Here is a 24,670-nt window from a genome sequence, read left to right as displayed (position 1 = left end):
CCACAGTGAAAGAAAGACCTGGATCTGTTGGAGAAGGTTCAGAGAATGGCTATGGAGATGATCAGAGGGCTGGAGAACCTCTGCTGTGGGGACAGGCTGGGAAAGTTGGGGCTGTTCAGCCTGGAGAAGAGAAAGTTCTGGGGAGACCTTATAGTGGCCTCCCAGTACAGGGGATCCTGAGGAACGATGGGGAGGGACTCTTCATCAGGGAGTGTAGTGATAGGATGAGGGCTAATGGTTTCAAACTAAAAGAGGGTAGACTTAGATTAGATATTAGGAAGAAATTCTGTACTGGGAGGGTGCTGAGACACTGGAACAGGTTGCCCAGGCAAGCTGTGGGTGCTCTGTCACTGGAGTTCAAGGCCATGTTGGATGAGGCTCTGAGGAACTTGGTCTGGAGGGAGGTGTCCCTGCCCATGGCAGGAGGGTGGAACTAGATGATCCTTAAGGTCCCTTCCAACACAAATCATTCAGTGATTCTGTGATTCTACAATCTGCAGAGGCAAAAAATGGGTCCTGATTTTTTTTTTGCATGTGAAGATTGTCCAGTTCTGTTTCCCCTCAGTGGGAGAAACAGTTTCACTGCAAAGACACAAGAACATGAAAGAGGAAGGAAGATGCTGCCCACCAGCTGTCCACCCAGCTTCATGCATGGCCTGGAGCAAGTCTCTTTACCTGCTGGACCTGCCTCACCTTCACTGTCCCATGGGATGAGCAATGCTTGTCTACCCTCAGGGATTATTTTGGGTAAAGAGCCAAAATGCAGAAAGTAAAGAACTGTCTATGTTCAAAGAAGAAATTAGATGAAGAGGGCAGAAGAGAGGGGTGAAGAAGAAATCTTAAGAGAAATTTCATGATCAATGCCTAATAGTACAGCAGATAAGGGACTCCCAGGTGCTGGGAAGTTGTTGCAGGCAGAAGAATCTGAGCTGGGCTTTGGAAACAAAGCAAACCTGCCCCGCTGCACTAGGCAAGGAGCCTGCAAGCCTGCACCTCCACGAGCTGGGCTTGGACTTTGCTGTTTGCAGACATAAATTCCGAGTTTTGGTGGGAGCTGGGGGTGGAGGGGAAGATTATGCAAAGTGCAGCAAACCCCCTGACATCATTTACTCTGAGTAAATATAACGTGAGCGTGCTAGCAGAGGTGTCTCAGTGGCTTTCCAGAAAGGCCAGCTCCACCAAAACATGGCTGCCTTCACACCCCTCGTCCTCTGTGGGGTGTGTGCATTGCTTCTATCAGTTGCACTCTATGTTTTGAAGGTTTTTAAGCAATCAGCTTTAAATTTGCCTCCTGGTCCGTTTCCTCTGCCCATCATTGGCAACTTGCATTTGCTGAACTTCAGAAGGCAAGACAAGTCACTAATGAAGGTAAGAACCAGCATCCTTTGTTTCTAGGGTGTTGAATGTCAGCATGTACCTACTTAAAATTCTCCTCCAGTGACAGTTCTGAGATGATTTTCAGTGCCAAACACATTTTTGAAAGCCTGTGATGTTGTAAAGGTTTCAGAATGACCAAGGACACTGCTCAATCCCAGCTCTGCACAGGGTGATGCTAAATGGAAGCAGTGCTTATGTGAGAACTACTCACACATTGAAAACTGTGAGTAGCCACATCAGATAAGAATGATAGACCTAAATTTTGGCATCTTCCTTGTCTTGCAAAATACTTCAAAATACTTGAGTGTACATGTAACCAGATTGAAAGACAGATGTTTAATTGTGGCCAAAATAGCTTGTGTTTGGTGTTGGTGCTGCCAGCTTTTTGTGAGGATGGGAATTAATATAGCACAGCCTGAAGAACAGAAGTAGGAGAAAAGATTTGAAGCAGTGAATGACTTGGACTTAGGCAAGACAAGGTTCTCTGTAGGAGTTACAGTTACCTCACATCTGTCTTCCAGAAAAAAAAGGGGGAAATTTTAATGTATTTAGCCTCTCAGAGCCAAAATATGGCTCAGCTGGTGTTCCCCATGTCACAACACAAATACCCTGCACCTTACACCAAAGCTTTTAACATCAGGCTGCCAGCAGCCCTCTCACTTGCTTAGCACTATGTAGGGAGGAGGAACTGGCTTTCCCTTGTCTCATTCCCATCACTGTGCCATGTGAGGACATTCAAGGTGCCTGTGGAGATGTATCTTCATCTTAGACCAGTGGGCTCAACAGCCAGAGCTTGGGAAATGGTTTGGACTCTGTTTCCTGCTTCTGGCAAGATCAGAAATCCTTCTGCAGAGGAGGGTAGGACAGAAGGAGGGGGTTTGGGGTGGTGCCTGGGTGTGCTGGGAAGAATAAGCAAAGCAGAGGTGGGACAGGAGGTGACCCGAGGACCCAGGAGCAAGGTGGTAGCATCTTAGTGAAGCACAGACTTGGCACATTGGCCACACTGGTGTCTTCTTTCCCCCATTGAACTGTAACTTCAAGAAGCCAATTGGGAGAAGGTTTACTGGTGAAACTGGGAAAGGAGTCTCTGGTTGCAGCCCAGGGCACCCTCTCACTGTCCTCTGCCCTTTGCAGTCAGGGCACTGCAGTGCTCTGGGCTGCAGCTACAGGTGGAGTGAGATTTTTTTTGTTGTTGGGCTTGTGGCACAGCAAGGATCTGAAAGCTGACTTGGCAGAAGACTTTTAAGGTATTGGCAAACACATGATCTGGAGTAGAAAATCCTTCCTGAAAGGAGAATTCCTAAAGGATTTTCCCCGTGAAAGTTGCATGGTAGACAATGCACCAACTGAAACATTATTTTGAATAAATAATTGAAGTTGGTGTCCTATGAACTATTTTTTTTTTGCATAAATAAATCAAGTCCTGGCTATATTGCTGGAGCACAGATTAGAGTCTACCTGGGCTGTTTGCTTCAGTACAGTGGCAGGGGTTGCTAAGCTTTGAAGCCTCCTCTAGCTTACATTGCCAGAATTGGTCTCCTTTTATGGGACACCAGGCTTGATCTCATGATAGCTTTATGCAGTTTCAACTCCATTGCTCTCAGCCAAGTCTTAGTTCCTTGCAAAGCCTGGCAGGAGCATGCTTGTGAGCCTCCAAATAGCTCCTGCCACCCAGTATCTCAGATCTCACTATAAAGTCCTGCTGTGCAGTGGCTTGAAAACTCTGGTGTAGCAGAAATAAAAAGTAGTGTGGTATTGTGATAATTTTCCAAGGCAAGTTAAAAGAGCTGTGGTTTCTTAAGCCTCCATGTGTCCATCCTTGGTGAATCATATTATATAGCTCTTTGCATTAATAACAACAAAGCTTTTATTTAAGTTTTCATAAAAAGTGAGGACACCTCTGCTCTTTCATCCTCTTGTGCTGGACTCAAGCATTACAGCCTGCCCAGCCAGATCTCAGTGATGCTTTTATGCTGCTGTCGGTGTCCAAAGTGGCTTGTTACCTTCCACCTCTTTAATCCACTGGGCCAAACTGGGTCCAGCCAGCTCAGAAAACCAGTAGTTTTATGGAAGCTGTTGGGTAAACAGACCAGTGTTAATTTGCTTGGATTCCTCTTTCATGTAAGAGTCTCAGAGCTTTATGTTTGGCATCCCTCCATCCCTTCTGACCACAGAAGGAGGGTGGAAGGCAACTCTTCAGCCACGCCAGCAGGACATACCATTCCCACTGAGGACTTCCACGCTCTGATTTTTCTCCTTCTAGATCTCAGAGAAATATGGCCCCGTGTTCACCGTCCATTTGGGTTTCCAGAGGGTGGTGGTGCTCACTGGCTTTTTTTTTTGAACACAGCAGACGTGTTTGTGGACAGACCAGCTATCCCCATCTTCTATCAGATCCAGCATGGAAACGGTACTGCCAGGTTGGAAAGAGGAGGGTGCACTTGCTATGCTGCTTCTCAAATGAATTGTTTCAATTGCAGCAATATTTAAGAGTCTTGATCTGTGTCCTTATCATCAAGGGCTACATTTTGTGGAGCTTGGGGGCAGTGGTTTGTTTTCTTAAGAAAAATACTTCTGAGGATCTTCCTAGCTGCCTTATCAATATATTTTTTTTGTGTTTAGTGGCACTTGGGTCACATTTCAAGGGGTTTTTTTTGCAGTGCAGAGGGAAGGAAATGATTTTTCACAACATGAAGCCTGAGGTCCTTATGCAATCTCTCTTCTGCAGTTACTGGGAGTTCAGACAAAGTGTGGATCACACATGACGCATGTAAAGTCTGCAGGAACTGGCAGGAGTGCAGCAGCACAGGCTGTTTGTACCTCAGACAATTACTTCTGTAAACAGATATCTGGCATGTTTCTGAATTGCATGCTAAAAAGCACTGCGTTGCCCTAGCCTAGACATTGAAAAACAATGAAGGGAATAATCCAGGGCTGAAAGGAAAAGATCTGATGACCTAATATGTATATAATGCATGCAGCATGTGGGGTTTTTTTTCATCTTGATTTTAAGAGTGAGGCCCAGTGTGAGGAAGGAGACACGGTGCTACTCTCCAAACTGCCAAATGAAGATGTAGGCTACATTCAGCACCAGAAGCCCTCCTGGGAAGGGATGAATTGTACCCAGAGACCTCGTCACTCTCTTGACTCAGCACGTTTTTGGGCTGATGGATTAGCCAGCTAGGGGGTACTCCCCTGCTGTAAGCAAAGGTGCCTCCCTGCCTCCCCTCCTTGTCCCCCTGCACGGTGAACAGTTCATCCTCAAAAACACAAGTGTTTGGTGAAATCATTTGTCTGGTTCATGACGGGGATGGAGCAGTGTCATCTGCTCCTAGCTTTGCTCTTGGAAACAGCTGGGTCGTTTTTCTAAGGAAAAACAAGTCAGCCTGAGACAAATCCCATGCGTGGAGCTTTTTACTGTGTATGGCTGCAAAGAGGCAAAGCCAGTCCCAGAGCTTTGGTGTGAACAGTACCTGACTGTTTAAAATATCATCTCCTGCCTTCCTGAACCTCTCTGGGGTGGTGTTTTCCCAAGCCACTGCTCCCCACCATCCCCTTCCCCCCTCCCAGGACCCCGAGTCCTCTCCTAAGTATGCTCTACCAGGTTGCAAAATACCTGTGCTCCGTGGCTGGGTTTTGGTGTTTCTGAGGGAGTCCCATAGCACCTCAGCAAGCAGGGCATGCAATCCCTCCGTAGGTGTGTTCTTTTCTTCTCAAGAGCTCTGGAAGACAACGCGGCGGTTCACCGTGGCCACGATGAGAGACCTTGGCATGGGGAAGCATCTTGGAGAGGAAATGATACTTGAAGAGCTTCATTTTCTCATTGAGTTGATCAAATCCTTCAAAGGTGAGGTGGAGATGGCATGGAGTGCTTCATGCTACTTTACAAAGCCCTTGTGAAGGCCTCTGGGTTGCTCCAGAAATGACCAGTGTAGATATGGTTTTGTTCATTTCTAGGTGGGCCTTTCCGATTACGATACTTGAACACGGCCCCCACCAACATCACCTTTGCTATTCTCTTTGGGAAGAGGTTTGACTATGAAGACCCAACGTTTGTCACTCTGTTAAGACTCATAGATGAAGTTATGCACCTTCTTGGCTCTCCATTCTTGCATGTAAGTGCACCTCTGTGCTGAGATGCTCTAGTATCCCATCAGAGCTGGTAGGTCAAGCTGACTTAGGATTACTGAATGGTTTTGGAGGATCTTTAGGGTACTGAAACATAGGAATCATAGAATGGTTTTGATTGGAAGAGACCTTTAAAGATCATCTAGTCCAACTTCCCTGCCATGGACAGAGATGAGATTCCTTGTTTTGGGTTTTCCTTCCTTTGCCAGATCCTCCTGGGAAGGAGGTCCAACATCACGTGGTAGCATTGGGCTGAGGTGCTGATATCCTCCTGGGAAGGAGGTCCAACATCAGGTGGTAGCATTGGGCTGAGGTGACCTTGCCAGCAGAAGGGATGTGCTTGAATTTTACAGCCAGAAGGTGCAATAACTGAGGCTTCCAGGGTGGTGGGACTTGGGGTGATCAGTGCCCACATTTCTACATCAGTGGAAATCCCCCGAAGTGCTATGGACTCTGTCCTTTATGCTATTCTTTTTAGTCCCATTATTTTGCAAACTTTACAGGTTATGGAGAATTGTAGTCTCCCATGAGGAAACTAATCCTAACGTAGGACTGGAGTCTGGGCAACCTTCTGTCTTCAGTGTTTAACAGTAACTGCAGGAGAACAATCCTGGAGTGTGTCTCACAGAACATTTGTAGCACTTTTGGCAGAGAGTTCAGGACTCCACTTCTTTTTTGTCAGTATTTGTCTAGCAGTATCCAGAATAAAACACAAAATGCCAGCATCTCCTACAGTCTAGTATTTTTGGTCTAAAGAAGGCTCAGATGAAAGAGAGAGGAGGGAGCCAGGTGCCTTTTGGAGGGCATGGCCAGTTTCTTTGTTTAAAAACACACTGGTGATAAAACTACTGAAATAGTGACTTTATTTGTGCATGTACAAAGAAAAATACCCAGGCTTTTCCCAGTTATTTTCTGCTGGATGCTGTGTGAACATCCCAAAGGTGACACCTTGTCTTGTGGATAATTGCATGTGTGTTTGGGGGTTACTAGGGTTTGATCTCTTGCTACTGTTTAAGAAACTAGTGAAGTTACAAAGTAGTAGTACAAGGCAGAGAGCTGCAGACCTTACATACAGACCTCTCATACCTCCTGTCCTGGCACTAAATCAATATCTGCTCAATGGAGCTGCAGAGAAAGAGTATTCCAACTAAAAACCTCTCATGGCAGCCAAGAGCTCTTGTTAAACTTCATCCTCCATCACAAGGAAGAGAGTATTAGTTACTTAAGGTAATACTGAAATGGTCACCAAAAAAGCTGTTAAAAATATGCTGATGAATTTATTAGCTGAATGAGAACTCTTTACAATAGTTGCAGTTTACAACAGCACAATGTCCCTTTTCATCTCTATGGCAGGTTTAGTTTTTGCAGAAAACAGCAAAAATTAGAACCAGTTAGCAAGAGATTTGTGAATCTTAGTCTGCAGCCAGTTTATATATAACATTGAGAAAAGGTGCAAGAAACCCCCCTGCATGTAGACTACAACTGTTTATTGTGCTGTGAAACTTAACAATGCTGAGAACTGAGGGTAATTGATTTATAATTCATGTGAAAGCTAAAAATTATGATCTAACAACTTTCAAACATAAGTATTTTGGCTTGCTAAACATTTGGAGTTTTCTTTGTGTAATGCTTTGTCTCTCTGCTTTATTACCTCTTTAAAAATGTAATTTCATTGTTTCATGAGTTTACTATCACTTTTCCTTAATTGTATTTTTTTTAATTCATGTTTATAGACTCTGTCTAGACAAGTCTGATAGGCTCCATTCATTTCTGTAGAGGCTTTTTAAGAGGAGGAGGCATTTTTAGTTACCAAAAAAGAGAGATTCCAATCACATGTCATTTGGTTCCTCACATAAATGATTTCTCCATTATGATATTTCAGTTGTACAAGGTAATGGATGAATTTCATTTATTTTTTTTTCCTGTGATTCCCCCTTCCCCCCGTTTTTTCCTATTAGTTATTTAATTTCTACCCATTCCTTGGATTTCTTCTCACACCTCACAAGATGATACTGAAAAAAGTAGAAGAGGTGTGTGTGATCTTAAGGAAGTCCATCAAGGAAAGCAAAGAACATAGTAAAGGCAGCACCCTGGCGAGCTACATTGATGCACTGGTATTCAAACAGCAGGTATTTTAACAATGTGACAATTCCTTGTGCAGTGTCTTACACAGAGATGCTCTGTGTTGCTTGTCTAATGAACATGCTCTACTACAGTCCATATGAAAATATTTAGATTTTGGGTAAACATCCTGTCCTGCACCTCTCAGCAATTTTCTAGCCTCTCAGCATCCACAGGCAGGGGATGGAAGTCCCGAGTCAATCAGATAACCACTGCCCAGAGCAGATAAATGTCATGTGATGCTGGAGAATCAATGAATAAATCCAGTTAGTTCATTGAGGGGGGGGGACAAAATCTCATGCATGGAAGTATTTCTGCTGCAAACTGAAGCATTTCTGTAATGGTGTCAGTGTGGTGCCTCTTAGCACTTGTAATTCACATGCACCCCACTATAATGTCTCTAGGTTACCTCTCCTAGTTCTCCCTTGGCCATGCTAACAGTGGTGTTTTGGGCTTTTTTTTTAATTATTATTTCCCTAAAGGAAGAAAATAAAAGCAATGCACTCTTTAATGATGTGAATGTATTGGCCTCTGCACTCGACCTGCTGATGGCTGGCACTGAGACAACATCCACGACCCTGCAGTGGGCCATCCTGCTGATGATGAAGTACCCTGAGATTCAAAGTAAGACACCTTTATGGTTTTGTTTTCCTTGTGTAGGGTAGTGAAGTACTCTGCAGCGACTTCCTAAGTGTTGCTCACCTGCAAAAGCTTCATAGCCTCTCATGCATCCAAAATCAGAGGACCTGGAACCTGCCCACCTCTGTCCAAGCACTGTATGCTGCCATTCAGCATGAAAGGAACCAGGAGTTTGTTCTATCTCTGCTCCCAAGGGCTGGGCAACCTCCTGTTCTTGGGTAGTCCAACCAACAGCCAGCACAGGCTGAGATTTGGAGGTGATTTACCCCTCAGAGAAACTCACTTTGTGCCTTTCCTTTGCTCCACAGAAAAGGTGCACACAGAGATTGAGCGAGTTCTTGGCCCTGGCTGCTTGCCTACCTTTGAGGACAGGAAAAGAATGCCATTCACCAACGCAGTGATCCATGAGGTGCAGAGATTTGTCACCCTCCTGCCACATGTTCCACGGTGCACCTCTGTTGACACCCACTTTAAAGGCTACTTCATCCCCAAGGTACTTTCTGCTCTCCAGATAAAGAGGGGATGTAGCACATCAATGACTCACAGGGCAAAATGGCACAGGGAGTGGGGAAGCTTGAAGCACAGGGTTCTCAGTGGGGAAAAGCCAGGTCCCTAGTCCCCCATCCCCTCCACACCCAGACTGATGGCAGCATGACTTCAGGGTTACCTACAAAGCTTCTCAATCTTTGTGATCACAGGATCATAGAATGGTTTGGGTTGGAAGGATCATCTATTAAAGATCATCTGTTTCCAACCCCCCTGCCATGGGCAGGGACACCTCCTGCTAGACCAAGTTCCTCAGAGCCTTATCCAACATGGCCTTGAACTCCTCCATGGATGGGGCATCCACAGCTTGCCTGGGCAACCTGTGCCAGTGTCTCAGCACCCTCCCAGCACAGAATTTCTTCTTGATATCTAATCTAAGTCTACCCTCTTTTAGTTTGAAACCATTAGCCCTCAACCTATCACTACACTCCCTGGTGAAGAGTCCCTCCCCATCGTTCCTTAGGATCCCCTGTAAGTACTGGGAGGTCTCTTCATTCCCCTCACTCCCTGCAGAGCACTCCTGCCTCTGCAGTACCACGGCATTGTTTCACTGCCTGCTTGAGGCAAGCAGAGAGCAGCTGGCCAGGAAGGAAGCCTGCCCCCCATCTTTGTCCTGCTTCAGAACTCAAGAACAGCCAACAACCATGGTTGTTAATCATGTGTTAGTCAGTAATTCCAGTGAACTGGCTGTCCACTCTAAGGCTCATTTGCTCATATGCAAGCCCAGAAGTTAGTTCTTCAGAGACAGAACTTTGCTTGCAGAGCCCAAGGAAGGAACAGTTACGTGGCTGAATGGGCAAAGCCAGAATTTTGCTACATCCACACATGCTAAAGCAGAGCATGGTTGTGCTGCAGGGAACAACAGTGATTCCTCTGCTGACCTCCGTGCTGCTGGACAAAACACAATGGGAGACACCAGATGAGTTCAACCCCAACCATTTCCTTGATGCAGATGGGAACTTCATAAAGAAGAAAGCATGCCTGCCCTTCTCCACAGGTAACAAAAGCGTTTCATAGCATCAGTGAGGTTGGAAAAGACCTTTAAGATCATTGAGTCCAACCATTAACCCAGCACTGCCAGGACACCACTAAACCCTGTCCCTCAGCACCATCTAGCATCAGCAGTTTGATCCTGCATGGGGCACCGAGTTCCCAATGCCCCTCAGAATCTGAGCCTCTGTTGGGAATAGCACAGACATCACTGGGGGGATGGTTTAGAAATTCCCTCTCTGGCTTTTTTAAAAGACTTGCAAGCAGCCCCTCAGCCCACACGGGGAGGCACAATGGGTTGTGGTGTTTAAAGATGCCACTGGGACCTACAGGAGACTCAATGCCTTCAAGCAAGAGTTCCACTTTTCCTCTGCTTTGGGCAGGCTGGTTTCTCAGGTCACTTCCTTGGAGGCTCAGAGTGAAACAGCCCTGTTAGAATGCCTGTAGGAAACCAACAGTCAAGGCTGCTGAATATCACACAATGCTGTTTTGCATTGCTGGGGCCTTAACTGTCCCTCACACTATTGCTACCAAGTAGTAGGAAAGAGGTGTTGGGTTGAGGCACCCCTTACCCAGTCACTCCACCCACAGCCCTGCTTTTGGCATTGCAGGGCGGAGAAACTGCATCGGAGAAAGTCTCGCCACCGTGGAGCTCTTCATCTTCTTCACAGGCCTGATCCAGAAATTTACTTTTAAGCCTCCACCTGAGGTCAAAGAATCTGAGCTGGACACGACTGCAGAGGCTGGATTCACCATGAGACCCCACCCACAGTGTGCCTGTGCTGTGCTACGCCAATGAGCCCAAGGCTCTGAACTGAGAAAAATCCCCAGTTGTTTTGGACAGTCGAGCAGATGCACAAAGCAGAAAGCAGATCCCTGGGCAGTAGATCCAAATAGTGTCTTCTTACTCAAAGCCTTGCAAATGCTGGCTTAATATATGCCTTAATATATGCTTAAAATATCTGTTCAACAAATATTTTTCTAAGAAGCAGAGGAGGGCTGGTGGGTAAAGCTACCTGGAAAATTCCAGCCAGATCCGTGGCTGGAAGTGACAGGACAGCCACTACTTCAAATACACAGCATAACAAGGTTATTCTAGTTCTGAGTGTCTGGGAGAGGATGCTTCTCAAGAGTGGACCATTTTTTTACTCGTAGAACAATATTAGATACAAATGTTGGTCATCATCTAATCCCTGATCTTTCCCCATTCCCTACTGCACATGAGACAAATACGTCCAAGATATCTGCTCTTTCCATGTTTGATGGATGTTCTTCCAGCATTTTCCAGACTTCTGGCTTTGAATCCCAGATACCAAATGCTGAACTTTCTAGGTTCCTCTTGCTCTGAAGGATTTTAGCACAGTTCCTGCGGCGTTTTATGCTCTTTCTGGGTACAGGCTCTGCTATGCCTGTGCTGATGTGGTGCTTAACAGACAAATGAAAACACTTCCCTCCTACATTTTTACAAAGGTAGCTCAGATATAGAAGTACAGCTTCTCCTTGGAGCACCACCTGTGAACAAGCAAGCATGCAAACATTGCTGAGATGCTTCTAAAACGCTCTTTCCTTAAGCAGCACAGAAGCTGGGCAGGTCTGGGCTGGGTGGCAGAAAACCTCTCCACCTCCCCTTTCCTTACTTTGCCCAGCACTCTGAGATTTATCAGGCCCTTATCTTTTCCCAAAATCCCCATCTTTCCTTCTCCTCCAAGACGGAGCCTCACCACATCCCCTCACCAGTGAAGGCTCCAGGACTCTTACAGGAGCTGGTTTCTTGCTTGCTCTGAAGTGCTGAGTGAAGGAGCTGCCGGGGCTGCAGTGGGAGGTGGGCTGAGCCATTGTCCCACGGAGGGTTTGAGCTGGTTTACCCCTGGAGGGGACCCTCAGGGCTGTGGGATGGGGAGGAAAAGGCTTCTCCTGTTCCCTGCCTAAGGGCGGATGCTGAGGGGCAGCTCCATGCCCTCGCTGCCAGCCGGGCTGGGGGGTGGGCACAGCCCCTGCCCAGCCCTGCCCTGTGCCCCAGCCCGCACTGGGGCTGGCAGGGCGCCCCCCGGGCTGGGCTGCAGGCATCCCAGGGATCGCGGTGCCACCTCGTGGCAAGGAGGGAGCAGTGTGGGACTCTGACTTGCCTTTGTTCACATCTTGAAGAGCGAAGCCGCTTCCCCTGCCCCAAGATGTTCGCCTTCAGGGCAGTGTGTTGCAAGGCACAAACGTGTTTTGCAGATAGAGGGAAGACCCTCAGGGCCACTGGGAATGTGGAAATAGGATTTACACTCCTGAGAGCCAATGTTTTCTGTTAGATAAACACGTGGATGAGTCATCATCAATGTTCTGCCTTTGTTGGGCTCAGCAAATAAATGGGAGGCTGGCACTTTCTTGCAGAGATCTGTTTGGCTGTCTAATGCAGTGTGTGCAGGGGACTGACCACTTCTGTCCACCTGCTAACTCAGGCACACTTTTCAAAGGGGCCAAAGAAATGTGTTTTCCTTGGATGTTTGGACCTGGCAGCTCGTGGCTCTTGCTGAGGCAGGGGTACTGCACAGTCTGGTGAACCTCTGCACCTCTGCCTGCCAGAGTGCCAGCACAGGAGGTGATGGCCAAAGCCAGCAGGCTCTGAAGGCTGCTGTGCCACATGGGAAGGGACCCATCTCTCTCCCTTGAGGCCAGGAACCCAAGATCCCATGGCAAGGGATCAGATCTGAGGTTCCACAGTGACTTCATTCAGATTTGAACCCAGCCCAGTTGTGTCACCTGGAGCACTAGATTGTTGCCATATCTGTCTTTTGAGTTCATATTATTTTTAGAGAAGACTAGAGCAGGAACAGTTCTGGCTTCTCTGAAGCTAAAAGCAAAAATATATTTTTATTTTAGCAAGGCCAAAACTTCCTTCATTGAGTTGACATGTGGCTTGCTCCTCAGTTGCTTCACTTGTCTCTTCCTGCCTTCCCCCATCCTGCTGCTAGTCCTCCAGAGTGACACTGCCAGCAAGTGATGCTGTGGGAAGGCAAGCAGGGAGAGGCTCAGGGTCCACAGTTCTAAACAGAGGGACAGCACCAGCATCAGTGAAGCTTTGGTGGCAACCTTTCATTCAGCCTCTGCAACCAGGAGTTGAAGACATTGAAGTGGAAAACTAAGGCTATCCCCAGGACTGACTAGTAGCCCATAGCTGAGCACTCAGGGAAAGCTCCTACTGATGGAGAATCCACTCTGCAGATATGGAGGGTCTCCTGTTGAGGTGGTTTTTACTAGGACGAAGGCATGCAGAACCTCTCACTTGTGAGATACGAGTAAAACTCTAATATTTGTTGTCACTCTGGGCTCAGGATCAACCTTCCAATGGCATTTGCATTTCTGTGTAATGCAAAGTTGGGAAGAAGGTGTGTGAAATGTAATGAAGATATGGGGTTAAAACTTTATTTGGTTCGCATGAAGAGGGGCACAAACAATATGATAAAGCACGTGATGGGAGAATATAGAGAAGTGGCAATTCACAGACAGAGAAATGGATAGAAAATTGCCTGAGCTGTACATCAACTGGAATAAGGCTGAGGAATATGACTGCAGACCAAGGAGACAGGGAAAACAGCCATAAGACACGGAGGAAAGGAAAACATCCAAAACCATGTCTCACCTAATCCCTGATCACAGTTCTCCTTGCATGTGTCTGTGCAATCCAAGCCCTGTGAAACCAAACTCCATTTGCAGGGAGGTTGCATGGCTGGTTCCAATGGCCAGACCACCCCAAACACCAGACTGACTGCTGCTGTTGGGTTTTAATGTTACCCAGGAGGTCCGAAGAGAGGAACAGTGAGTGCTCCTATTTAACAAGGTCAGGAAAGACAGAGATGCATGAAACTAGAAACAGGTCTAGTTTATTTTTCTGCATCATTAGCTTTTTATGATCCATTGCAGGTACAAATTCTCACATGGCTTTCTGATTTAGACTGCAAACTTAGAACTGTAGATCTTCTTTCATTCAGACTGTGAAGCAGCGTGTGACTTGGTGGTAATGGCACTTGTTTGTCTAAATGGATTTGCAGACTCTGAGGCATCTCTCAGGATGCTGTTTCAAGGCAGAAATAACTTTGTCCTCAAATCACAGGAATCGATCTGTTTTTTCACTCTCAGTGTTTGACTTGGCTGCCTAGCCTGGTAGGATTTTGCTAGAAGCTATGGATAATTAGGGAGCTTGGATAAATTTAGAAAGTACCTATGGATGGTTCAAGTCTGTGACACACAGTGTTATTTCTGTGCCTTTTAGCAAATGGTGGTGTGTCTTTCCTCAGGATTTTGGATAGATTTCAGTGACATGAACCTCGTTGCTTTGCCATAGAAGCCTGGGTGTCACACCTACTACTCATAGGCTGCATCCTCTTCACCACATCATCTCCTTGGTCTCTCTCCTTGCCCTGTGCAGTCTGTCTGAGAAGTGTGTTTGTCAACCACCATCATGGTTTCTAACTGATGATGTGCACCTCCTCACAGCACAGGAGCAAAGGGGGGTCAGCAACCTATGGGGCAGATGTAGCACTGGAAGGGGAGTGGATGGAGACAGTGGGAAGGGGATGTGAATGAGGATGATGTGACAGGATGGAGGGATGATGAGTCCTAGCATAGCTAAGTTGGCTCTAAGCAGCTTCCCCACTCGTTGGGTCTCTCTTCAGCAAGGCTGTGGTTATTCTCTCAGCACAGCACAGGTTGCCTGAGGCTGAGGCCTTAATGTGAAAGTCGTCTGGGGGACAGTAAGGTCCAAGTCAGACTCAGAAACTCCTGGCTGGGGTTGAAAAGTAAACGTCTGCAGCAGCCCTACAAAGAAGACGAACAGCTCCATCTTGGCGAGGCTTTCTCCAATGCAGTTCCTTCGCCCTGCAGAGGAAAGCAGTGTGTTTACTTGGTGGAAAGATCAAACTACAACATTTGTTGTGGACATGGTGGCACCTGAGATGTTGTAATGGAATGAGGAGTGAAACCTTGAAACCCTCCAGAGCATTTCAGAGCAGAGGAGCTCGTGTTGCTCCAGGCAGCTGTCCGAGTCACACTGGCACTGTGTGCCTGCCTGGTCTCTTTTGTCACCCAGCTGCCTGAAGCAGCAAGTCACAGCCATGCTACAGGGTTATGCATTCATGATGTACCCTCTCCTTAGCTCTTCCAACCTTCTCAGCATCTTTAACCCTTTCTCTTAGAAAAGCAGCCTGACAGAAAGATGTCACCTCCTCCCAAAGCAGAATGGTTTGAAACTCACTTCTCTTGTGGAATACATCCTAACATCCCACTTTTATAAAAGACTATGGTTCTTCTTTCCTACCCTCTCTTTGTGCTGCATTCTCAGCCCTTGAATGCTGATCCCTTTATGGGTGAAGCACTTGCTGGACAGCAAGGACTGGCTTCCTAATGTCAGAAGGCACTGCTGAGGGTCTGTGGCTGGAGCACGTTCTGGAATCCCTTCAAGCCATCCTTTCAGAGGAGCAGCTGGGAAGTGTCAGGTTACTCAGGAGGATTTGTTGGATTCTGCAGGAAATCTCCCTTTATGGTAGTTATGGGCTCCTACAGTGTTGGGGTTTGCTAAACCCCCATCCAGATGACTCCACCCAGCTGTGTCCTCGTGTAATACGTGCTGCTGCAGCCACGGAGGGCATCGGCTGGGTGGCAGGTGCTTCTGGAAACCAGCAACCTCTGGAAGCAGTTGTGGCTTTGGGAAGGCACTGTCTAAGTGATATTTCTTTTAGGATATCTCAGGGCAGAGTTTCTGATACCTAACAACAGTTCCTACCATTAGCTCGGTTGGAGTCCCAAGGAGCTTGGGGTTATGAGTCTCCAGGGAAAGAATGTTAATTATATTTTGCAGGTGAAACTTCAATTGAAACAAATAAAAGAAAAAGGGTGTAACTTGACCAAAATGTCAGTTGGAGGTAGTGTCAGGGTGCCAAATGCTCTTTCACCTCCCCTAACCCTGGGGCTGTGCATCTTCCTCTAAAAGAGCAGGTCTTTCTTAGGATTCCTAAAAATGCCACTGCAAAAATCACCATCCAAGGTGATTTGTGGAAACAATCCAGGGCCTTGGATTTAAGCTTTCACAGTGAGAGAAATATGGTTTGATGTGTTCTGTCCCATATTGGGTCTCTGCTGGCTGTAATACCCAGCCAAGGTACAAGGTACAAGGCTTATTGGGATCCTGCTCCTTGACTCTTGTGGGCAATGAATGAGGCCTTGCCCATCAGACTCACACACATGGGACTTGCTGGCAGTCCAGCCAGTCCTGCCTGACTATCCACCTGACAGCTTTAAGGCATTTTTCCACCATCTTTTGCATGCAATACATCCTTTTGTCTTCTCTCCTGTTGAACCTTAGACAAGCAACCCCTTCAGTGGTGGGAGGGCTGTGCTCTGAGAGCAGCCACAGGCCTGGATGCAGGATAATTGACTCCGTTCAGTTGCCTGGTTGCTTTTTGCCTGAGTTAAAGGCAATAGATAGCCATGAAGACCACGTTAGTGTATGTTGTAATAGAATGGTCCTGCCAGAGCCTCAGCTCTGTGCAGATCAGCCCTTTAAATACCTGTGGAGAAAGGCAGGAAAGCCTCCCTCTTTACAAAATTCCCTTCAGCATCAAGGAAGTGGTTGGGGTTGAACTGATGTGGTGTCTCCCATTGTGTCTTGTCCAGCAGCACTGAGGTGAGCGACGGGATGACAATTATACCCTGGAAGAAAAGGACATGAAGGCATGAAAGACAGCAAAAGTGTGCTGCTTTGGTTCATTTTGTGACACAGGCTTTGGAGTCCCAGGAGATCTGGTCCACCTCAGGTAGGTGGAGACCCTGAGGGTTTTATCCCATCAACCAGTAGAGAGAAGACAGTGGGATTTTCCCAGCAGTGCCAAGGACTGAAGCCAAACCCCGTGAGGTGCTGTGAAAACCTCAAGCAGAGGGTCAGGTGCTGTAAATTCCCTGGCAGATACTTCACTGTGCAGATGGCATCAAGGGGGTAAGCTAGGGTTGCTCTTGGCGTGAGGAATCCTGAGCATGAGAGGGACTGAAGTGAGTCCTACAATACCAGTGTCTCTAGACCCAGCAGTCACTGGAGAGGAAGAAACTCCTCTGGAGGTGACTGGATGCTTGCTTCGGGCTTCAGTCCTGTAACTCCCTCTAAAGAAACCAGTCCTTAACGGCAGTAGAGAGAAGGAGGAGGGCGGTGTGTTCCTGGGGTGGAGCAGGTACCCACCTTGGGAAGGAAGTAGCCCCTGAAGTGGGTGTCGACAGCGGTGCAGCGGGGCACATGGGGCAGGAGGGTGATGAACCTCTGCACCTCGTGCAGCACCGCGTTGGTGAACGGCATCTGCCGCCGGTCCTCGTACGTGGCCCAGCTCCCCGCTTTGACCGTCCTCCCAATCTCCTCCTGCACCTTTTCTGGAAGGAACAGACGAAAGGGGTGTACCCCAGGAAGGAAGCCAAGTCCCTCCTTGGATTTGGTTTTGGGAAAAACCTATTTTTCCAGGGTCTGGAGGGAAAAGATTCTTAAAACACTAGCCTGAGTTTCTCCACTCTGTGTCTAGCTCAGGCACATGGATGGGCACCGTACCTTGATCTCCACTCATCCTCTCACCTAGCAAGGGAAAGGGACTGCTTTGTTGTGACTTTGATCAGCATCTAATTACATCAGGAGTTCATAGCAACAAAGAGATGGGATCCAGCTCTTAAGGCAAAAGAGCTTCTGTGGATGTGAAGCCAGACCTCTCCCCTCCCCAGATCAGCCGTGCCACGGAGGGAGTGCAGGTAAAAGGAGCTCACGTTGAATCTCCGGGTATTTCATCATCAGCAGGATGGACCACTGGAGCGTTGTGGCTATGGTCTCTGTTCCTGCCATGACCAGGTCGAGTATGGATGCTATTAAGTTGTCATCATGGAAGAGGCTGTCTTTCTTGTTTTTCTCCTTGAAAAACACATGTGGTAAGAAAAATCTTAAACCCATCAGTTTTAGTAATCAGCAGGCTTGGGGAGAAGCACTACATAGCCTACAAGACTGTTGACTACGTTCTTCTGCTTGTGAACTGGATGATAAAATATCTTGGTAAAGTTTGATCTTAAATGCACAGAATGCACCAAAAATGGAAAGTTTGGAGTGGAGTTTTGGCTCAGCATCCACCTCCACCCAGAAACAGGCTGAAGCCCAGGGCCAGATGCTGTTCACAGTCTCAGCTCCACAGGTTTGGAAAGAGCTCAGTGTCTCCCCTGTACAAAAGGAGAAAAGCTAATCCCAGCTCTGAGGGACTCCTCCTGCCCAAGGGCAGGTTTGAAGCCCCAAAAATGTTCTAAGTCATCTTTCAGGCCATTTCTACTGGGCTTTAGGTCTGTCCTGAGTGTTCCTCCACACGGCTGAGTACAGTACTTAGCTCTTAAGGTTGGGCCAGATCCAGCTGGAAAGAAGAAAAAGCTTAGAGCCCAAATATTTTGTGCTGAATGAGATCAACTGATGTGCAAAACTGCCAAGTCTCTTCTAAAGCAAGATGCAGGGCAGGGTTAGGATTTGTACTGATAATTTATTATTCAATTAAGTGTATCAATTATCTTGGAGCAACTATGTCAGTGATTAATTGATTCATTGTTGTAAAAAGAAAGGCAGCGTCAGCTTTCATGTGAATTCATGCATTTGATATTAGGAACAAGGGGCTGATCTCACTTTATTAGTGCTGCTGTTTCAGGAGTGGACTGAGACAGTAGCTTTCATACTTTAATTTTGATAGAGAAATCCTTGCAGTAAATTACACCAACAGTAAGAGACTGCTGTCTGATTTCAATACCACTAGAATAACAGCATGGATTTCAACAGATTTACAGGACATGACTGAAATCAAGACTCAACAACTGTTCTAGCTAGAAAATCCAAAGGAGATATTAGTCAGCAGAGCCTAGCAGTCAAATACCTCTTGTTGCTTGAATATCAGTGCATCGATGTAGCTCCTCACGCTGTTCTCATTGATATCCTCCCTGCTTGCCTTCATGTATTGCCTTAAAATGACACGCACGTCTTCTATTTTCCCAAGCATAATCTTGTGGGTTTTGAAAAGAAATCCAAGGAACGGGTAGAAATTGAAATACTAAGGAGGAATTAAAAAAGAGAAGCATTAAGTCTGCAGAAATATCAGCACGCTGACCTACCTTCTCCCTAAGAGATGAGGTATCAGTCGACTTTTGTCTTACAGTATGCTACATCTCAGCATCCCAGGGAATTCCTGGGCAGATTTTCATGAGGGAGAGCTTTGTGACCTTTGAGCCTTTGTTTAGTACTACCTAATTTTAAGCATTTATGCTGTTTTGTGGTAACAGATCCTCTACCAGTAACAACTTCAACAGAGTTAGGGCTCCAGTGCACCAGGCCACCAGTCAGTTTAGATCAGTATGAGACTAGTTAGTTTTTTCCAGCTTCAGTTATGAAGGGCTGGGTATGACAATTTGAAGATAAAAGTTTTCCTGACACACTCCAAGGAAGCATTTTTAATGCAGTCTGTGAATCTGTGGGACAGGTTACTTACATTCAAATATGGAGATCCTAGAAGAATCATAACTTCATCTATGAGTCTTAAGAGAGTGAGAAATGTTGGGTCCTTATAGTCAAACCTGTCTCCAAACAGCATGGTGAAGGTGATGTTGATTGGAGCACAGTTGAAGGACGTCAGGCTAAAAGGTTCCCCTGCAAAGGGAGGAGGATAGAAGTGTTAGTGAGATGTTGCAGCAGCAGCGACGCGTACGAGGCTGTGCAGCACCTTGGTGGTCTCCAGCTCACCTTTGAAGGATTTGATCTTCTCGATAAGGAAGTGAAGCTCCTCAAATATTCTCCCTTCTATCATTTTCTTCCCCATGCCGAGGTTGCGCATGCTGGACACAGTGAACCTTCGAGTTGTTCTCCACAGCTCCCCAATAGAGAAGAACAGACCTGGAGGGGCCATGAGACATCGCCGCTGGGCCCACGCGTGGAGGAGCCCCGTCGGATGAAGCAAAGCAGGGGACTGGATGAGGAGGGATCTCCACAAGTGTTTCTGCTGCCCGGTTTCCCCCGAGATTTGCAGACTAAGGGTCTCCCATTTCTGCGTGCACCATCCCTGTGTCCTCTTGTCTCCATTCTCCCAGTCTCACTGAGCCTGGAGTTTAGGAGAAACAAGCTCCCACCCAACCCAGTCTGCCCCAGCCCTCTCCTGACTGCAAGGTAAGCAGGTATGGCTTTCAGACCAGTACTGGTTGGCTGTAGAGCTGGGGAGAGATGTTGGTCTAAGTTGGTCACACAGCCTTTCTGACCCTGGTTGGTTGCAAGTTCTAGGGCCTCAAGCAACAACCGTGTATCTTTGAAGCTTCACCTTTTGTCCTATTCCAGTTATAAAGGTATTTTATCTATGTGAGATGGGATAATTCAGCTTCCTCAACCCTGGCCAGTGCTGAACTGGAGATTCTCAGCAGCATTATTTTCAGCACTGGCAAGAATCATTTTGTAGAGGACATTGTAGTCATGCCTTGGTGACCACTAACATCACCAAGGAGGGCTGGGTGTCGCATCCCATCAGAGTGTTGGAAATAGTGAAAGAAAAAATGGTGTCAGTAATCTAAAAACTATCTCAGTTAGTGTAAATTGAAAAACTGGATTCCAGCACCTCCTGTCTTCATCTTGGCTGCAAGGTTTTTAAAGGTGTTTGCTTTTTCTAGAATAAACACTATTTTAGAGCCATGTAATTGTATTTAGTAAGCAAAACTTCTTTCTCTAAAAATGTCAAAGGAAATTTCTAAACATTTTTTTAATTTTTTCTTTAATTCAGGCACTTCATCTGGATAATTCATTTTTTGTAAACAGCTTTGGAGTAAAAAAAAAAAAAATTTCTGAAGAAAAAAATGTTGCATTGGAAAATTTGTGACCGTTGCTGCTTAACAGCCCCTGTGAATTTACAGGTTTGGGCCACCTCTAAGTGGCTCAGACTTGGGCTGAGAAGGTAAGTGTGAAAAGAATAATAGTGCAATACTGACAGTCTCCCATGGGCATATTTCATGTGTAAATTAGCTCTAAGAAATGCTTTTATCCCTATCGATTTCTTTTCTTTATGTAGCAATAAATTAATCTATTGATAATTATGGCCAAGTAATTTAATTTCTAATTGTAATCCCAACTTCAGCCTGTGACCAGCATATAAAGCTGCCTTTTGGATGCTCAAATCTAAAGCCTCAGCTGAAGCAGAGGGTGGAAATACATGGCAAAAAGTCCTCTGAAATACTCAGTTGCTCTGGAAAAACTGTGAGGTTGTTTGTGGGGACAAATTTCCAACCTCAGCCTGTTGCATCTGCCTGAACCTGTTTGGCATGGTCCAAGCAAGAGCTTTTGTAGGGAGACAAAGCGTGGCAGGCTGCTGATGTCCAAAATCATGCACCTGGCCGTGGGAGAAAGGGGAAAACCCTACAGCTCCAAACAGCCAAACCAGTTAGTCCAAAGTCCCCTGAAGTTCTGAGGAAGGTCTGTAAACGTGGTGGTGGCAGCGAGCCACTCTTATTGAGGTCTTAAAGAAATTAACCCCAGAATTACCACGGTGCCTTTAAAAATCCCACTGCTCGCCCTCAAACGTTCAGGGCACAGATCAGCCGCAAATGCCTCAGCAAAAAAGGATGGTAGTGAAAAGGCAGGAGGCACTGCAGGAAAGTGAAAGCCCAACGTTTTCTGACAGCCCGGCTTCAGAAGGGTCCAAGGGGGATGTTTAAAAGCTGGGCTCCAGGGAAGCACAGTGAGGCTGCCGCTGAGTGATGGTGTCACCCCTCCCACCCGCCCCCACTCATTTCTCTAGTACCGTTTCCGTTCTGAATTTGGTCAAATATTGGGATGGATGGTCTGTCTACAAACTCCTCTGTGTAGTTCACAAGCGCCTCCCGCACAACTTCATACCCGGTCAGGACCACAACTTTCTGGAACCCAAAGTGGAGGGTGAAGATGGGGCCGTATTTTTCCGCAAGCTGAAAAAGAGGCGAGCTGTGATGGTCAGGAATGGAGGGAGCACGCACGGGACGGTGCCCGTTGCTTTCTGAAAGGACATCTTGTGTCCTGGTGCCCTGCTGGGAACGGCTGCGGAGCCGCTACCTGCAGAACGGCATCTGTGCTCAAACACCAGGCGTTTCATACTGATGCCTGCCTGGCATCCGTATGGATTTTAGCCTTCTTGCCATGAAAGTACCCTCACCCCCCATCGCTGCATTACTCACTTGGTCTTGCTGTTGAGGAGAAAGTAAGTGAGAAACAAAAAAAAACAAACACCTAAAGACCGGACCTGAAATGGCAACAGAAGTTGGCAAAACGGAGAAAGATTAAAACAGAGAAGAGATTTCAGTGCAAATAATGATGTTGTCACACAGGAAAGCATTGGTGTGGTGCTCCTCTTGAACCACAGCACTCCTGCATCCCTCTTACTAGACCAGAGGAGCTGTTTACCCCGTGCCGGGTGTTTAGTTTGCCCTGGATGACCCATGGCAGGAGCAGGAGGCTGCCTGAACTGCTGGCTCTCCCCATGCTCTACAAAAAGGGATGCTCATTTTGCACAGAGAAGGCTCTGGACGCATCTTTGCCACCACACAGAGAGGCTTTCTCACTGTCACATGCCCCGGGACAAATGCTCTGCAGCTCCCTGCTAAAGCTGTGCCTTGCTGAGTGGTTTTCAAAGGTAACACAGTGCCTCGAGGGGCTGAAAATCTCTTCTGGAGAATGCAGTTCTGCTGGCATGTCCTACGTGTGGCCCTGGAGCCACCCTGCTGGGCTCAGAGCCCTGCTCCTCTTTGCCAGGGAAGGGTCTGTGGCAGGCTGGTGGTGGAATCCATGCTCTGTAAGGCCAGTTGTGAGCGTGCCTCCTGCTACGTGCCCGTGTTTTACAAGAGGAAGGCTGTTGTGTTCCTGTCACCCCTGCCCGGGGTGCATCGGGGACCACGGGAGGCTGACAGCTCCTCTCTACCTCCAGCCCATTGCTGCAGCTGCATCTTGCTCCCAAGCAGCTTGAAAACAGCTCTCAGGGACAGCTGAGAAGAGCTTGGGCTGGGCTGGAGCAGAGTGATGGGAAGCTGTAGCCCAAGCCTGCTACCTAAGCGAGCAGAGGGTGTATGTGTGCAGCCTCAGCCCACGCCAGCTCCACCAGCAGCTTCTGCAGCAGCGAGAGGACACCCGCCAACGAGCGCCGGTGCCTCTTGCTCTCTGTGGGGTGCGACGGAGGGGTGACCCCTCTGGAGTAATCTCCATGTCTAGGCAATCACAGGCAACAGCAGCTCCAGCCTAGCAGGTGATGAAAGCACGCGGAGGTAATTCCAAACCGCCGTTCTGATGCTGCAGCAACATCTGTCTGCCCAGCCCCGCTGGGTAAACTGACCCCAGCCCTGGCACTGCCCACAACACCAGCAGGTGCTGGGAGCCTCACCCCACGGCAGGGCTCCCCGCGGGGCTCCCGGAGCGCTGGTGCCACGGGAGCCACATGGACACCCGGTCACCACCCGCCGCGGGCTCTTCGCTCACACCCTCCCCGGCCCTGGCGCAGGTCGGTCCCCGAGGGTGCTGTCTGCTGAGGTGAGGAGGGAGCTCTCAGCAGCCTGACAGAGACACCCTGGGCTGTGCCAGCCTGGTCTTGCACCGGAGACAGTTTACCACCATAAGTGGGGTAAGTTGTCTTAATTACAGGTTAATAGTAGAGCTTCCAGGCTATTCGTTCTGGTTCCTCAGCACAACTTTGCCATTACTCTCTTCTACTGCTGCCTAGATTTTAATGCCTATCCAATTCATCAAGAGGGAAGTGGATTCTGCTATGGGCATCAGGATTTGGCCCTCCCCGAAGCAGTTTTGGGGTCACTCCATCATAGAATTCCCCTCGCCAGTTCTCCAGGGTAGAGCGGGGTGGAGCAGTTTCATTTCTTCTTAGTTATGTCCTACTGCTTTAAAAGATTTCTGGGTGTCCGAGCTGTCAAGTTAGTATTTCAAACCCCATAAGCATTATATACTTCATGTATATCATCACAATTGCATGAAGAAATCCCATATTACCTAGAGGTCTTTTTTTAATGGTTGATCACTCATAAACGACGCTGCATCAACACAGACATTAGCTAGAAGAAGCCCAGAAAAATATTATACAGCAATTTCCACACCTTTACAGTTTAGCTCGAATTAAAAAAGACAAAAAGTTCTTCATTGATATATCCCAGGCAGCTTTAAAATCTATGAGGGTCTGGGTTTGGGGGGTTTTGTCCTACCTTCATTAGTGATTTATCTTGCCTTCTAAGATCCACCAAGTGCAGGTTACCAATGCTCGGAAGAGGTGTTGGACCAGGAGGAAATTTAAAAGCTGAATTTTTATAGCCAGTTGAAAAATAGAGTACAGCTAATAATACTGCTGCACACAGCAGACAAATTAATGTAGGATCAGAGATAAAAGAAATCAAAAAAGACATTTTTTTAGTAATATTATGGTTATTTGGGGGTCTAAGCAATAAAAGTGCAGCAGCACTGTTCAGTTTCTGCCAGCTGGCTTTCTGTTTGCTCTCTGCGATTGCTACAAGCACTCGAGTCTTATTAAGGTTTGTAGAGTACCTAAATAAATACTGCATACTCCACCCTCTTTAAACACCTCAGAGAATGTGGTCTAAGCAGTTTGCAAAGCCTGTCCAGAAGTAAAGAGAGTTTCAAATTACAAACCCATGCATGTGTGTGCAAGAACATATACATGGGAAAAGGTGCTTGGCATTCCTCTATAACCTCCTCCTCCCCCCGAGACCTCAAGGTCCTTTATTAGCAGTAAGTACTATGACCCTCCAAGCACTTCACTGGCATAGAGGAATAAAAATGCATTTTGAATCCTCTTAGAAACCTGCAGATTCAGATTTG

The 24,670-nt window shown here is 47.1% G+C and overlaps 2 protein-coding genes across 2 annotated transcripts; one reads left to right on the top strand and one right to left on the bottom strand.

Moving 5' to 3' along the window:
• The first annotated feature begins 1,185 nt into the window (after nt 1-1,185).
• Nucleotides 1,186-10,600, top strand: LOC103772617 (cytochrome P450 2W1-like). The gene is given in 10 exon segments (XM_008939956.1): nt 1,186-1,368; nt 3,641-3,710; nt 3,713-3,787; nt 5,075-5,224; nt 5,335-5,492; nt 7,464-7,634; nt 8,109-8,250; nt 8,574-8,758; nt 9,667-9,808; nt 10,413-10,600. Coding segments are annotated over 10 exon segments (1,464 nt in total).
• A 3,873-nt stretch (nt 10,601-14,473) lies between these two features.
• On the bottom strand, nt 14,474-24,324 carry LOC103772616 (cytochrome P450 2W1-like). Its single transcript, XM_008939955.1, has 9 exons — nt 24,040-24,324; nt 21,609-21,771; nt 19,574-19,723; nt 19,323-19,480; nt 18,714-18,887; nt 17,581-17,722; nt 17,015-17,199; nt 16,353-16,494; nt 14,474-14,664 (listed from the first exon to the last, which is right to left on the bottom strand). Exons 1-9 carry the CDS (start codon nt 24,235-24,237, stop codon nt 14,474-14,476), a joined length of 1,503 nt encoding a protein of 500 aa, XP_008938203.1. The 5' UTR covers nt 24,238-24,324.
• Nucleotides 24,325-24,670: the final 346 nt, after the last annotated feature.

This window comes from Merops nubicus, unplaced genomic scaffold (genome assembly GCF_000691845.1).
Source record: "Merops nubicus isolate BGI_N331 unplaced genomic scaffold, ASM69184v1 scaffold4935, whole genome shotgun sequence".
Lineage (NCBI taxonomy): Eukaryota > Metazoa > Chordata > Aves > Coraciiformes > Meropidae > Merops > Merops nubicus.
This window is presented reverse-complemented; position numbering and strand designations above follow the sequence as displayed.